At 42.3% G+C, this 16,701-nt stretch overlaps 1 protein-coding gene across 1 annotated transcript; it reads right to left on the bottom strand.

The window, feature by feature from the left end:
- Window positions 1-740: 740 nt before the first annotated feature.
- Window positions 741-14,116, bottom strand: LOC117964862 (macrophage mannose receptor 1-like). The gene is made up of 10 exons (XM_059009248.1): window positions 13,781-14,116; window positions 13,089-13,430; window positions 6,597-7,007; window positions 5,793-6,107; window positions 4,168-4,530; window positions 3,727-3,768; window positions 3,443-3,484; window positions 3,240-3,281; window positions 2,496-2,584; window positions 741-2,312 (listed from the first exon to the last, which is right to left on the bottom strand). The coding sequence occupies exons 1-10, from the start codon at window positions 13,791-13,793 to the stop codon at window positions 2,169-2,171; spliced, it is 1,803 nt and encodes a 600-aa protein (XP_058865231.1). The 5' UTR covers window positions 13,794-14,116; the 3' UTR covers window positions 741-2,168.
- Between the last annotated feature and the right edge of the window lie 2,585 nt (window positions 14,117-16,701).

The following is a 16,701-nucleotide window of genomic DNA, read 5'->3' on the forward strand; positions in this document are numbered from 1 at the left end:
CATTGTGTAGTCCCCAGCTTGTATGGAGCACTTAAAAACTTGTCCAGGCCCGAAAATATCTGTGAGCAGGACTGGCCTCACGCTTATAAATGTTTCCCACAGTAACAGCATAGCAAAGTTTAATAAAGCATAGTGAAAGCATGGTAAAGTATAGGTAACCATAGCATATCGAAAGCCCAGAGAGGTACAGTAAAGCAGTGGTTTTCAACCTTTTCATCTCAAGTACCAGTGTTTCCAGCACAGGGACCACCAGGTGGACCAGTAACCACATGCAATCTTAAACTGCTGTCGTAAAACAGAGACCTACCCCATTACAAGTGGCTGCTTTGGTTCCCCATCAGTAACTTTGAAAGTTCACGACAAATGTCTCTCATTGCAGGGCTCCAGATTCACTTTTTCTCTTAGGAGCCAATGGCTTTATTTATTCTCAGCATAACCACACAAATGACTAAGAATATGTATGAATACCAAACAGGATTATTAGAAATATGATGGTGTCATGCTTTAAAATAAATATGCATGTTTACTGTAACATGTGGTTCTCTCTAAACTGCACATGTGAGACCTATATATTGAATGTAATTGCTCAAGGGGTGATTTATGGAATTCATTTGTTAGCTGCTATCACTTTAAATGACAGATAATATTAGTTTGTGATTATGTTGAAAACCCACATGTGACAGGACAGCGTCACTGGCAATGTCGACCAGGAAAGGAGACTCGGACACAGAAACTGCAGTTCCAAAGCGCTAATGCGCATGTTTAATGCAATCAAATACAGAACAGACAGCAAACAAAAACACATGAACAAAACAAAACGGCACATCATCAGAGGGCAGCCCGGTCAGGGACCCCCTTTCCTATCCATACCCCTCAAACACAAAACCTCAAAACAGCTTGATCACGAGCTGCTCTTTTCAATCTCAAGTTACACAAGCACCTCATTATCAAGCTGCAATTGCTTTCACTGCCCTGGATCGCTCCCTGCAAATTTGTAATTAACCTTGCCAACTGCCAAAACAATAAAATAATTAACAAAACAATTAACTCAACTCAAACAATTACTCAAAATTAACTTGGAGCCAGGTTTGTTACCTGACTCCACCCACTACCGTGCTACAAATTATATATATATTACATAGATAGGGAAATGTTTAGATCACAACAGATGTACTCTCTAAATACAATTAAACACACTCAAAGGCTTAAAAATAAATTGTAGTTGCACCAGTAACTAATGTAACAATCGTGGAATTATTAATAAATGAAAACGCACACCCACCACCACCTTAATATAAACCAGTGTTCCAGCAGTGACACTAAAACACACCCTGCCTTCAATACCCCGAATAGAAATGATAAGGATATAGTTGCTACTTTATTATAAATGCACCCACCACCACCTTCATGAAAATCTGAATTGCACCAATATAATGTAAAATTGACAGAAGAAAACCAAACATCACAATATAAACCAGGACATAATGTAAAATGAATAGTAAACTAAACAGCCTCAATTTTTAAAAATGCAGACCTGATAACAATCCACAGGAGAACACCAACATTGTGATACAACTTATAATTGAATTGGTAGTTTTCTATCACAAATTAATTCATACAAACACATTATCACTGGAGCAGTTTATTGAATGTATGATGATGCTGAAATTAAACAGTGTTTGCTTGGTGATAACAATCCACAGGAGAACACTAACATTGTGATACAACTTATATTTGAATGGGCAGTTTTCTATCACAAATTAATTCATACAAGCACATTATCACTGGAGCAGTTTAAAATTAAACAGTGTTTGCTTGGTGTCATTGGTCCTGGGTTTTCGATATTACAAAACCTCACTTTATTACTTATTACAGCAGCCTTAAACAAGTCAAAACATTCAGAAATGAAGCAATTCATTTGGCAGTCTAGTGTTTGCAGACCCTACTATTCATGTAGATCTGTTTAATCTCTTTAGTATTATATTAATCTTAATGCAGATTTAAACATTTCTGAACTTCCCAATTATATTTATTTGAAACCCTGATTCTATTATGTATAGTTACTTAAGTATTAAAATCAAAACAGTCAAAAGCCTTTGACTAGAATTTGTTTATAATAGAGATCAATGGCAAAATGCCCTGAACCCCCACTTGCGATGCCTGTGCTCTCACGGATCAGAGCACTTCTCCTCCTTCTCCTCCTCCTCCTCATCCTCCTCTTCCACATCCTTGTGGAAAATCTCTCCGTCTTGTTTTCTCCAGCGCATCTTAACACCGTCCATCGGAAACTTCTTGGAGAAATGTTCCTGAATCTGAAACCACAAGAAACTCAATGTTATCAAGAAACCTTTCTATCTATCTATCTATCTATCTATCTATCTATCTATCTATCTATCTATCTATCTATCTATCTGTGTGAGAAAAATGAGTGTCACAAAGTACAGGAACCAGGAAAACAGTGTCAGTTTGGAGTTCTGAAAGGGAATGTCACCCACCTGCTCTAAAATGGCTTCGCTCACTTTTGGGTCTTCAAGATTCATTCCTTTAGGTGCAGTAAGTTTGACCCTTCTGATTGCCATGTTATCTGTGCAGACAAACAGAAGAGTTCACACACACATTATATAAACACAATATAAAACAACAGGACCCTACCTGATCTAAACAGCAGTGGCACCAGCTGGTACCTGCAACTCTCACACAGTTTACTCTAGTAGATCACATGACTGTGACAGGCTAGCTGCAGGGAGGACTTCAGGCCAGAAAGAAACACACAGAGACAGACAGTACTGGGGTTGAAACTGAAAACGCAAATGGCAGCGCTCAGTATTTTAATAAACAAATAAATAAACGGTTGAACAAAACACAGGACACGGCACTTGAGGCCAAATAAAACAGACAAACAAAACAGACTAACACTTAAACAAACGGTGGACGGACAGACACACAAACACGGTGAGTAAAAATAAACAAACAAGTATCGTGCTGGTCCTACCAGCACGCGATAGCAATTGTTATTACTTTATTATTTCCCCTTCTCTCTCTTCCGAACACACAACATACAACACAGAAATGCACACAGGGGCGGGGCACATTGCCACAATGACCCATGACAAATTTTGTTGGATGAGAATCAGATTGGACAGACTCCACTGTACAAACTGCACATACCTTGAGAGACTATCATTTATATTACAAGCCTCATTCTTGTGATTGGTTGTGAATTACACTGAACTGATTACCTTTAGACGCTGGTGCAGAAGGTGGGTCTGAGGGGGTTGTATCTGTAAAAAGGAGAAAAGGTTTCAACTTTATTATTTGAATGCATTTTAATGAAATTGTGTTTCATGCTGTCCCTGCCAGCACAATGTATCTGCAGAAGAAAAATAAATAATGTTTAAATCTAATGAATCAGATTGAACTCCACTCTACAAACTGCACATACCTTGAGAGACCGGGGTTGAAGGTGGGCTTGAGGGTCCTGAATCTGTAAGAAGGAAACAAGATTAAAACATATTTCACATTTGAAATGTATTCTTCTCCTGCATTTTAATTGAACTTTGTTTGAACTGTATGCTGCTGCCACCACCGGGACAATGCTGAAAATGAGAGGCAGCGTATCAGGAATCGCAGTGATGAACTCCTGTTGAATTTAAAAGGGATGATAGGAACACTGCATGTGTAACTCATAAAGAGGGCCGTGAATCACACACTGCAAAGGACACATACCTTCAGAGGTCAGTGTTGAAGGGGGGCTTGTGGCATTTAGAACTGTAAAAAATAAAAATAAAAACAGGATTTAGTGTTTCATGTTTCAAATGTATTGTTCTAATGCAATTTAATTGCACTTTTACAACAGCATGGTGTGTCACTACCACCAATGCAGACAACCAGACGTTTCTCTCAGTCATTCTAAATTGTTCAATTTGGTCAAATAAATACACAATAAGAAACTTTGACTTTAAAACAGCACATGTCTCTCCTGTGTGCAACAGATTTAATGAGGCAGCTGGTTTCTGGTTCTTCAGATCTCTAGGCTACACCCTGCCCTGCTCTGGGGGTCTGACAGCTACTGTAGGATCAGATGGACTGGGCCTCTGAGTCCCTGCTCACAGACTGAGGTAAAAACACTGAGCTGAACAAGAACACAGACTGAACAGGAAGCCTTACCATCAAAGCAGAAGAAGGGGAGCTTCAAGCTGCAATCCTTATCATGCCATTCCCCTCTGGATTGACTTGCTCCATCCCTTACACCTATAATCACACATTTCTCATTGCCTCCCATATTGTTGGGTTGTTCATTAGCCCAGTTGTGAAATGTGTAGTTATCCCCCTGGTGTGACCACTTCCACGGGTCATTGAACAGGCCTATCCAGAAGGTCTTGCCCTGCACTTTCTTCGCTAGGTCTTCATTTTCACTGGCACTCTTTATGCTGACGAGGTCGGTGTGGTGTTCTCTACAGTACTGCTGAGCTTCAGTCCAAGTTTTCAGTTCTTCAATCAGGGTGTATCTCGCAGTGATGTTGCTGGTCTCTGTAAACACAAACAAACAGGTTCAAAACAATGTCAGTTGTGGAGGTGCGGTGGCTCTCTTGTTGTATTAGTGATCGAACCCGGGTCACAAGCAGCTCAGCTATCAAGGTTATACAAAGCGAACTCTAACAGTGATAGCTGGTTTAATGAATACAATTAAAGCTTTTTATTGCTGGCTGGTATTTGGCAGTTTCAAGCTATGCAACTGTTTGAGAGTTTCACATTTCTAAAGCTGTGACCGGATGATAATAAGATTGACCGGATGACAGTGAGTGTGGTTTAAAATGCTGTATAGGAAACTAAAAGGCGTTCAGCCAATCCAATGCTGCCTTGACTGTTAGAAAGAAAAACAGTGAGTGAAAACGGATAAAACCATCCGTCACCAAAGGGACTGAACATTTAGGGGGGCTAATTCAAGGTTCCTCTGTGACAAGATCAGTGACGGCTTAGTTCAAATCAAATCCAAAATGCAAATAAAATGTGGAATAACTTACCATTTCCCTCCAACAAAATCTTTTTGATATTTAATTTTTGTTATATATGAATGTGTTTCTGGGAATTTGTAGCAATGTTACACAACTAGCTTCTGATGCTATTTACACCAAACTGCCAGTGACATATTTAACTGTTGGAAAAAACAAAAAAACAAAAACACCAAAACAAACGTGATTACTTACAGTGCAAACAACAGTCTTTGAGTTGTTTATTGGGTGCGTTTTTCCTTACTGAAACAATTGTGTTAATGAGGATTTGTAGCAAGGAGCTTTGAGAATTTGAGAAGTTTAGCGAGAATGTGATGTAAATGCACTTAGAGCTAAATGAAATTAAGAATAAGTCATTTTTGTTGTTGTTGAGGTGATCTTATATTCCAAATAAATAGTTTAAACACTGCATTTAAAAAAAATACGTAATACAAATAATTAGAAAGTGAATGTTACTGCACCTGTGTCACAGAAGAATACCATGTGACAGGAACGAATAGGTGGTTTTGAAAAGACTGAGTAAACCACATTGCTGATTTTTTATTTCATTCACCAGACGACTTCTAGGGTGGAAAGTTTTGCTGTGGTTTATTTTCACGTATACTATGTTTGTACACGATCAACACTGATTGGTTGTCTTTTGCTTTAATGCAGGTTTTACTGAATAGCTTTACACTACGAGTTTAGCTGTCACAGTCCTGGGCATTATCCAGGGGACCTGGCTTCAATCACCAGTCCAGTCAACTGTTTCATTAACCAAGGAATTGAATCTCAACTCACCGCTGTAGCACATGAAACGGGTCATCTCACTGCAGGCTCTATCCTCCCACTCTCCCTCGGAATTGACTGAAGCACAGAATTGGACTGATCTCCAGTTGTAGTAGATGAAAGCATCTCCTTTGGACCACTGCCAGTTCTTTTTATCATGATACAGCCCAATCCAGACATCAGAGGATCCAGTTGAATTCAGAAGGTCTAAAGTCTCATTCACCCTGGCTTGGTATTGAATGGTGACCAGCTCTTTGCTTTGGTTTCTGCAGTAGCTCTGAGCGTCATGCCAGGTCTTCTCAGTTTCTTCAAAGCTGCATAGACCGTCTGAGGAGAGGGCAACCGAAGAATAAAGATTAGTAAAAACATGTCCACTATAAATACAAGCAAGGATTTCCACTATAAATATAGGAAAAGGATGATTATCCTTGTAAGAATGTAGTGTCCTACAACTACTGTACAGTATATAAATATGCATCCTGTAGCATGTTACCACCCTAGGGGGGTATGTGATAGAGCATGGGGGCTGGCTGAGCCACCTAGGGAGACCCGAACTGGGACATGGGGCTGAAACAATGTGACTTTGAAATGGTTAACTTCCACTGCACGCCACTTTTAATTGAACTCTTTATTGAGAGAATCAAAGAATACAGCAGTGTACCAGCTGCACAGAGACCGCCTTAAAACGAGCTGTCTGTATCATTAATATGTCTAGAGGTGGTGAGCCATTTAAATCTCCAGGTATATAAGATGAAGTTCAGACTAATCAATCTCCCTCCCGAGTAAACCACATTAGAAAGCAAATATTTCAATTACCTTCATGACTCCGGGAGAGCCTGGAGCACAAGCCTACATCCGTGCCATATATGCTCCATCTGCTCCAGGGTCCTGATCCATGATACAGTATGACTTTTCCATCATTGGTGTTTCCATAATTGAAAAATAGGTTGGCTCCTTGGATTGCAAATAAATGATCCTCCCTGCATTCCCACTGCTGCAGTTCATTCTTCTCATCACAGGGGTAGAGCAGGATTCTAACCCAGTCGGTTTTACTCGCCACTCCCAGACATAATTCCAATGAGACGCTCTGCAGTCTGTATTCAGAGACCCATCTGAACTGCTGTGATTTGGCATCGGGGTTGCAAGGACTAGCCACTACAGAGCTGGAACTGATGGCATCGACGCATTTATTGTGATCCGTATTGTATATCAAAAAGGAACCAGTGGCTGTAAGAAAAACAGAGGGTTGATTAATGACAGAGAAAAAGGCAAGGACAGGGTGGGGACCATTTAAGACCAGCTGAAGCCAGGATCTGCAGATATATATATAGTGCCTTGCAAAAGTATTCAGACCCTTCCTATGGTGTCCCATTTTGTGAAATTACAAAATCATGCACACACATTTTTTTAAACTTAATATTTTATTCAAAATTGGAATGCTCAAACTGAAGACTTCTAAGGGTAAGATAAGAGAAAAAACAGAAATATGTTGATTGCATAAGTATTCAGACTCGTCAACTCAATATTTGGTGGAAACACCTTTGGCAGCAATTACAGCCGCAAGTCTTTTTGGGTAAGTCTCTGCCAACTTTGCACACCGGCTTGGTGCAATTTTTGCCCATTCTTCTTGGCAGATTTGCTCAAGCTCTCTCAAGTTGCTTGGGGATCGCTTATGGACAGCAGTTTTCAAGTCTTTCCACAGATTCTCAATAGTATTCAAGTCAGGATTTTGACTGGGCCACTCAAGGACATTCGCTTTCTTATTCTTAAGCCAGTGCAGTGTAGCTTTGGCCTTGTGTTTTGGATCATTGTCCTGCTGAAAGGTGAATTTTCTCCCCAGTTTAAAGTCTTTAGCAGACTGAAACAGGTTTTCCTCTAGTATTTGCCTATACTTTGCTCCATCCATTTTTCCTTCAATCCTAACAAGCTTTCCAGTCCCTGCTGAGGAGAAGCATCCCCATAGCATGATGCTGCCACCACCATGCTTGACTGTAGGGATGGTGTTGACTGGGAGATGTGCTGTGTTGGGTTTGCGCCAAACATAACGCTTTGTATTTAGGCTAAAAAGTTCCATTTTAGTTTTGTCAGCCCACAAAACTTTTTGACACATGGCTACAGATTCTCCTGAGTTTTTTTTTGCATACTTCAAATGGGATTCAAGGTGGGCTTTCTTGAGTAATGGCTTCCTTCTTGCCACCCTACCATACAGGCCAGATTTGTGGAGTGCTTGGGATATTGTTGTCACATGCACACTTTGACCAGTCTTGGCCATAAAAGCCTGTAGCTCTTGCAAAGTTGCCATTGGCCTCTTGGTAGCCTCTCTGATCAGTCTCGGTCATCCAGTTTGGAGGGACGGCCTGATCTAGGCAGGGTCTTAGTGGTGCCATACACCTTCCACTTCTTAATAATCATCTTGACCGTGCTCCAAGGGATATTTAAAGACTTTGATATTTTTTTATACCCATCCCCTGATCTGTGCCTTTCAACAACTTTGTCCCGGAGTTCTTTTGAAAGCACCTTTGAGTCTTTGCTTTGAAATGCACTACCCAGCAGAGGCAACCTACAGGAACTGCTGAATTTATCCTGAAATCATGTGAATCACTACAATTTAACACAAGTGGAGGCCACTTAACTTGGTGTGTGATTTTGAAGGCGATTGGTTACACCTGAGCTAATTTATGATTGTTATTACAAGGGGGGTGGACACTTATCCAACCAAGCTATTTCAGTTCTATTTTTAATTAATTTTCTACAAAATTCTAGAATATTTTTTCACTTGGAAGTTGTGGGGTAGGATGTGTAGATAAATGAAAAAAAAAAAAGCATTTTAATTCCAGGCTATAAGGCAACAAAAGGTGAAAAATTTGAAAGTGGGTGTAGAATTCTATAGGCACTGTGTATATATATATATATATATATATTATTATTTATTTATTTCTTAGCAGACGCCCTTATCCAGGGCGACTTACAATTGTTACAAGATATCACATTATACATTATTTCACATTATACAGATATCACATTATTTTACATACAATTACCCATTTATACAGTTGGGTTTTTACTGGAGCAATCTAGGTAAAGTACCTTGCTCAAGGGTACAACAGCAGTGTCCCCCACTGGGGATTGAACCCACAACCCTCCAGTCAAGAGTCCAGAGCCCTAACCACTACTCCACATATATACAGACGTGCTCAAATTTGTTGGTACCCCTCCACAAAAAACGAAAAATGCACAATTTTCTCTGAAATAACTTGAAACTGACAAAAGTAATTGGCATCCACCATTGTTTATTCCATATTTAAAAGAAATCAGACTTTGCTTTTGATTTTTTATTCAACATAATATTGTAAATAATAAAACAAATGAAAATGGCATGGACAAAAATGATGGGACCGCTAACCTAATATTTTGTTGCACAACCTTTAGAGGCAATCACTGCAATCAAACGTTTTCTGTAGCTCTCAATGAGACTTCTGCACCTGTTAACAGGTAGTTTGGCCCACTCTTCCTGAGCAAAACTGCTCCAGCTGTCTCAGGTTTGATGGGTGCCTTCTCCAGACTGCAAGTTTCAGCTCTTTCCATACATGTTCGATAGGATTCAGATCAGGACTCATAGAAGGCCACTTCAGAATAGTCCAATGTTTTGTTCTTATCCATTCTTGGGTGCTTTTAGCTGTGTGTTTTGGGTCATTATCCTGTTGGAGGACCCATGACCTGAGACTGAGACAGAGCTTTCTGACACTGGGCAGTACGTTTCGCTCCAGAATGCCTTGATAGTCTTGAGATTTCATTGTGCCCTGCACAGATTCAAGGCACCCTGTGCCAGGCACAGCAAAGCAGCCCCAAAACACAACCTAGCCTCCTCCATGTTTCACTGTAGGTATGGTGTTCTTTTCTTTGAAAGCTTCATTTTTTCGTCTGTGAACATAGAGCTGATGTGACTTGCCAAAAAGCTCCAGTTTTGACTCATCTGTCCAAAGGACATTCTCCCAGAAGGATTGTGGCTTGTCAATATGCATTTTAGCAAATTCCAGTCTGGCTTTTTTATGTTTTTCTGTCAAAAGTGGAGTCCTCCTGGATCTTCTTCCATGGAGCCCACTTTCGCTCAAAAAGCGACGGATGGTGCGATCAGGAACTGACGTACCTTCACCTTGGAGTTCAGCTTGTATCTCTTTGGCAGTTATCCTTGGTTCTTTTTCTACCATTCGCACTATCCTTCTGTTCAATCTGGGGTCGATTTTCCTCTTGCGGCCGCACCCAAGGAAGTTGGCTACAGTTCCATGGACCTTAAACTTCTTAATAATATTTGCAACTGTTGTCACAGGAACATCAAGCTGCTTGGAGATGGTCTTGTATCCTTTACCTTTACCATGCTTGTCTATTATTTTCTTTCTGATCTCCTCAGACAACTCTCTCCTTTGCTTTCTCTCGTCCATGTTCAGTGTGGTGCACACAATGATACCAAACAGCACAGTGACCACTATTCTCCATTTAAATAGGCTGAATGACTGATTACAAGATTGGAGACATGTGTGATACTAATTAAAGAAACTAATTAGTTTGAAATATCACTATAATCCAATTATTTATTATCTTTTCTAAGGGGTACCAACAAATGTGTCCAGGCCATTTTAGAATATCTTTGTAGAATAAGCAATAATTCTTCTCTTTTCACAGCTTCTTTGCTTTATTCTATGACATACCAAAGGCATGCAAGTATACATGATAAAATAGCTTTTAATTTCATCACTTTTCAGGAGGAATGAAGCATTATTTCAATGAGCTGTAAGGGTATCAACAAATTTGAGCACGTCTGTATATATATATATATATATATATATATATATATATATATATATATATATATATATATATTGTGACAAAGCACAACTCACTCGGGTTCGTGCCCCTTTAAAAATACGACCCAGAACAATGAAATGGAGTTTTAAGCGCTGGTGCGCTATTTTTAATAAACACAAAAATCAAACAAAATACACAAAATAAACATCTAACTCCTCTTGGAGCACTAACTCAACTCTCAGGAACACCCTGACTAACGCGGGACATCTACGCTGTTTTCCCGTCCTTCCCAAAAACACACTGGTGTCACACCGCACTTACTTCTTCTCTGGCTACTCGGAGACAGAGCACCTCTCCTGCCTCCTTCTACTCAGCAGCCTAGCGCAGACTGACTGCTCTCCTTATAAACCCTGCACCTGGCTCTAATTTACAATCATAGCCAGGTGCAGGTGATAATTAACAATAAAACAATTAACAGAAAACATTCCGCACATGTTTTTACTGCAGAGAGGTTTTAACCCCCTCCCTGCTGTCTCACACATCCCCCCCCATGTCTTTTCAAGACACCGGCCATACCACGGCCACCTCCCTCCACCCTTAAAAGACCACCCAGCCTCAAGTCCAGCAATGTCCATTGCCGCCCTCTTCCACGGGCGGGCTTGAGGATGGGTCGGTCCTTCCGGCGCTGCCAGGAAGGGACCGCAAACTGGCGACACGGGACCCCACCGGGCTAACAGGGCCGACCGAAGCGTAGGCCGGGGCACTGGAGGATGCCGCAGTGGACACAGGTCTTCCCCTGGGAACTGGCGCAGTGATGTCCGATCACCCAGGGGGAGCGAAGCAGCTAACAGGGGGAGCAACAGCGACGTCTGGCAGCAGCCCAGCGACGTCTGGGTGCTCGGGGAGAGCGGAGCAGGTAACCAGGGGCAGAGCTGTGGCCAGTGCTGCAGACTCCTGGGCTCCAGGTCCAGCACAGGGAGGTCCAGGAAGACCGTCAGGGTGTCCAGGAGCAAGGGGTGAGGGACTGGACGCAGCGGCGCCGAACTGGACTGTAGGGGTGGTGGTCGGGGCTGTGGTGGAGGTATGCTTTTCACCTCCTCCCCTCTGGGCTCCTCCCCTCTGGGCTCCGGAAGCGGCGGCTCCTCCCCTCTGGGCTCTGGAAGCGGCGGCTCCTCCCCTCTGGGCTCTGGAAGCGGCAGCTCCTCCCCTCTGGGCTCTGGAGCTGGAGTCAGCGGGGTACCTCTTGCTTGCTCCCACTTTTGGAGTAGCAGGTCTAGCTCTGTCGGCTCCGGATCCGGTAGCCCCCACTCCTGTCTCCACTTCTTTGTCTGCTCTTTCTGGGCAGCGGTGTTACGATTGATCATTGCGATCAATTCTTTAAAATCCATTTTCTGGGTCATAGGGGTGCCCACACACTCTGCCCGCATTCTCCACCATATGTGACAAAGCACAACTCACTCGGGTTCGTGCCCCTTTAAAAATACGACCCAGAACAATGAAATGGAGTTTTAAGCGCTGGTGCGCTATTTTTAATAAACACAAAAATCAAACAAAATACACAAAATAAACATCTAACTCCTCTTGGAGCACTAACTCAACTCTCAGGAACACCCTGACTAACGCGGGACAGCTACGCTGTTTTCCCGTCCTTCCCAAAAACACACTGGTGTCACACCGCACTTACTTCTTCTCTGGCTACTCGGAGACAGAGCACCTCTCCTGCCTCCTTCTACTCAGCAGCCTAGCGCAGACTGACTGCTCTCCTTATAAACCCTGCACCTGGCTCTAATTTACAATCATAGCCAGGTGCAGGTGATAATTAACAATAAAACAATTAACAGAAAACATTCCGCACATGTTTTTACTGCAGAGAGGTTTTAACCCCCTCCCTGCTGTCTCACAATATATATATGACTTAGCCACTGACTCACTGTGTGTGACCCTGAGCAAGTCACTTAACCTCCTTCCACTCCATCCTTTGGATTACATGTAAAACCATGTCCTATTGTAAGTGCATAGTTCACCCCCTAGTCTCTGTAAGTCGTTTTGGGTAAGAGTCTGCTAAATCACAAATTAAAAGAAAAATAATAAAGAAAGCTCTGTGTAGATGCTTTACTTCATACAGTGTTTTTCACACCTGGATTGTGAAAATAAAGAAAAACATCTGGGACTTAACAGATCCGTGCCAACTGCCTCGCAAGCTGTCAATCAAATGAGGCTTGCTTGTGATTCGTTGTGTGAGAGGAAGATCCCACCAGAATATTGCATCACAATGACAACTTTGCTTTGAAATACCCTATTTGATCTAAACTTGAACACCCGCCTTCGAGGTGCACAGTTTACATTTAGTTTGATTTTTTTAATATAAATGTACTTAAACTTGGCATTCACATAGGCACAGATTTGGGTGAGCCTGTGTGCAAACCCGCCCGTGGCTTCACCCCTGCTTCAAACACACACAAACACTGAACTAAATGAGAACTCAGACTAAACAAGGGTACTCACCGTAACAGCAGATAAAGGGCAACTTTGAGCTGCAGCTAATGTCTTTCCATGTACCACTGTAATCCATCACCACACACCCCTCACTGCCTCCCACATTGTTTGGCTCCTCATTGTCCCAGTTGTGAAATGTGTAGTTATAACTCTGGCGTGACCACTTCCATGCGTTATTGAACAGGCCTATCCAGAAGGCCTTGCCCTGCGCTTTCTTTACTAGGTCTTCATTTTCACTGGCACTCTTTATACTGACGAGGTCGGTGTGGTGTTCTCTACAGTACTGCTGAGCTTCAGTCCAGGTTTTCGGCTCTTCAATCAGGGTGTACCTCTCAGTGATGTTGCTGGTCTCTGTAAACACAAATAGAGTGATAGGGGTGGAGGTATGGTGCCAAAACCAAACGTGTTTTATCTTCATATCTTTAACCTTTTGAGACCATTCCCATTATAAATCTTACAGCTCCAAACAATATTTTCCCCAGTTGAATTGGGAAAGATGAAGACACCGGCTGTAGCTGATGTTTCTGGCGACCTTATGACCATATTAAACCATACTAAATGACACACAGGGAACTGCTTTGAAACCACAAGCAAAATGATCAACAAAAAAAAAAATTACAGGCAACAGACAAGTCATGCTTCTGGCTTTTGAAATGGTCACACGTGACACATTTGAAATGTAGCATAAGTTACAGCTTTACCTTTGAAGCACATGAAAGCTTTCTTCTCACTGCAGACTAAATCATCCCACTCTCCCTGTGAATTGACTGAAGCACAGAAGAGGTCTGCCCTCCAGCTGGTGTAGATGACATCATCGCTTTTAGACCACTGCCAGTTCTGTGTGTCACGATACAGCCCGATCCAGGCAGCATCACTGAGAGAATGTTCTGCAGTAAATAAGAGCTCGGCTTCATCCTGGCTGTCAACAGTGACCAGGTCCGTGTACCTCTCTCTACAGTAGCTCTGAGCTTCAGACCAGCTCTTCTCAGCTTCCACAAAAAGGAGCTTTCTGATTTGACTGGAAGCAGGTGCAAAAAGCCCTGGAAAAAAAATATATATATTATTGAGAAAACTGGCAGCTAGCCAGAGTGACAGATTCATAAACTGAGACATGATAACATCCTACCCCATCTATCTCAGCATTGCCCTGTGCCTACCCCATCTATCTCAGCATTGCCCTGTGCCTACCCCATCTATCTCAGCATTGCCCTGTGCCTACCCCATCTATCTCAGCATTACCCTGTGCCTACCCCATCTATCTCAGCATTGCCCTGTGCCTACCCCATCTATCTCAGCATTGCCCTGTGCCTACCCCATCTATCTCAGCATTGCCATGTGCCTACCCCATCTATCTCAGCATTGCCATGTGCCTACCCCATCTATCTCAGCATTGCCCTCTGCCTACCCCATCTATCTCAGCATTGCCCTGTGCCTACCCCATCTATCTCAGCATTGCGCTGTGCCTACCCCATCTATCTCAGCATTGCCCTGTGTCTACCCCATCTATCTCAGCATTGCCCTGTGCCTACCCCATCTATCTCAGCATTGCCATGTGCCTACCCCATCTATCTCAGCATTGCCCTGTGCCTACCCCATCTATCTCAGCATTGCCCTGTGCCTACCCCATCTATCTCAGCATTACCCTGTGCCTACCCCATCTATCTCAGCATTGCCCTGTGCCTACCCCATCTATCTCAGCATTGCCCTGTGCCTACCCCATCTATCTCAGCATTACCCTGTGCCTACCCCATCTATCTCAGCATTGCCCTGTGCCTACCCCATCTATCTCAGCATTGCCCTGTGCCTACCCCATCTATCTCAGCATTGCGCTGTGCCTACCCCATCTATCTCAGCATTGCGCTGTGCCTACCCCATCTATCTCAGCATTGCGCTGTCCCTACCCCATCTATCTCACCATTGTACTGTGCCTATTTGGACACCAGAAGTGGATAAATTAAAATAAATTTGAAACGTGAACAAAAAGTGTAATCTATGGGGTATGTCATAACAGATTGAATGTAAAAGAGATCTGTATCATTGATGTATCCAGAGATTTAAAACAATGTATCAGTGTAAAAGTTCATTTTCACTGGACACCATCTGTAACAATGGACAATCACAGAATATAACTGTGTACCAACTATGAAGAACCTATGTGACATTGATATGACATGTGATGTGGCAGTGAAAAGGGTTCATGTTTACTGGACAACACTGGTAACAGTGGCAAGTAAGAAAAACTAAAAATACAGATGTGTTCTAAACATAAAAACAATGACTCTGTGTCATACTGTACCTAGGTCATGGTCTGCAAATCATTTAGCATGTAGGGTTTATATGACCCTGCAAATATGAAATCGCTATCGATGGCAACTTTGCAAAACAATGTCATGAAAAGGGTTGATTTCTCTTGTACTGCACCACAATCGAATCCTGACCTGGAGAATCACACAATACAGCTGAGCGAAGCTAGTATCTCGAAGCGTTAAGGTCTTTATCATCCGGAAAACTAAAAATCACATGACCCCAATTTGACAGCCAACTCAGGTCACAGGTCAAACTGAAGTACAAGTTCCTCACACAGAACAGTGGACAATAGTGTTCTACAAAAAATCATACTATATTAAAACAGACTGGTGGAGCGCCCCCTACTGATCCACAAACACTACTCCACACACTGACTGCAACACTTGAGGTTGAGCCTCGATACCGGCAACAAAAACAGCAACTGGAAACAAAGGAGCTCCTCTGTTTCATAACCTCCTGCAGCAGCAGGTAGCTGTCTGTTCAGGTGAGAGAGCGACAGAGTGGCAGGAAGGAGCCTGCAGAGGAAACTACCTTTAGAATGCAAACAAAGTGTAACGCCAACAAGGCCTGCTTTGGAGCAGTGGAGTGCACAGCAGGGTAACCTATGGAAGACTGCAGTAAACACACACCCAATCACATGTTAGCTTCAGATTGAATGTGATTGAGGGACACTGCAGCTTTAAGAACTGCCTGAACCTTTCTGAGAGGGAGTGTGTAAAATATCAAACAGTGATAAAAAGAAATAAAGGAAACCCACCTGCAAGCAGAAGAATGAGCAACTCCCTCCTCTCCATCACAGCGCTACAAAGAGAAGACTTTCTATTGATCACCTTAATGTAGGGTTAGCTTATAGTGGCTCAGGACTGGCCTTTCCTATTCAACTGGCTGAGTATTAATATCATTATAATTTGTCTAGGAGCGATTCTTTAATCAAGCTAAAAGCCAAGCACATGAAAAAAAGGTTTGGGAGGGGTGCAAAATAAATGGGTTTTTATTCCTCCAAATACAATTAAGAACGTGACACTTTCCAATTTAAACATAATGCAGCCTACTGTAAATACCGTGTATATAAATATGAATTGAAATAAAACTGAGTTGCATAACATTAGGTAAACATGCATTTGTTAATGGCAAAAAATCTGTTTACAAAGACATGGTGGAAAATGCCTACTGCATTTACTTGAACTTACCCAGCCTGGTGTGCTGCAGTATGGAAACTATCTGATTTGTTTGGAGATGCAAATGCGCACACCTGATGCGATTTGAATGTTTCATGAGCTTGTTATATGCACATTTATAGAATAAGACAACTACC

The sequence above is a fragment of the Acipenser ruthenus genome, chromosome 38, assembly GCF_902713425.1.
Source record: "Acipenser ruthenus chromosome 38, fAciRut3.2 maternal haplotype, whole genome shotgun sequence".
In the NCBI taxonomy this organism is placed as follows: domain Eukaryota; kingdom Metazoa; phylum Chordata; class Actinopteri; order Acipenseriformes; family Acipenseridae; genus Acipenser; species Acipenser ruthenus.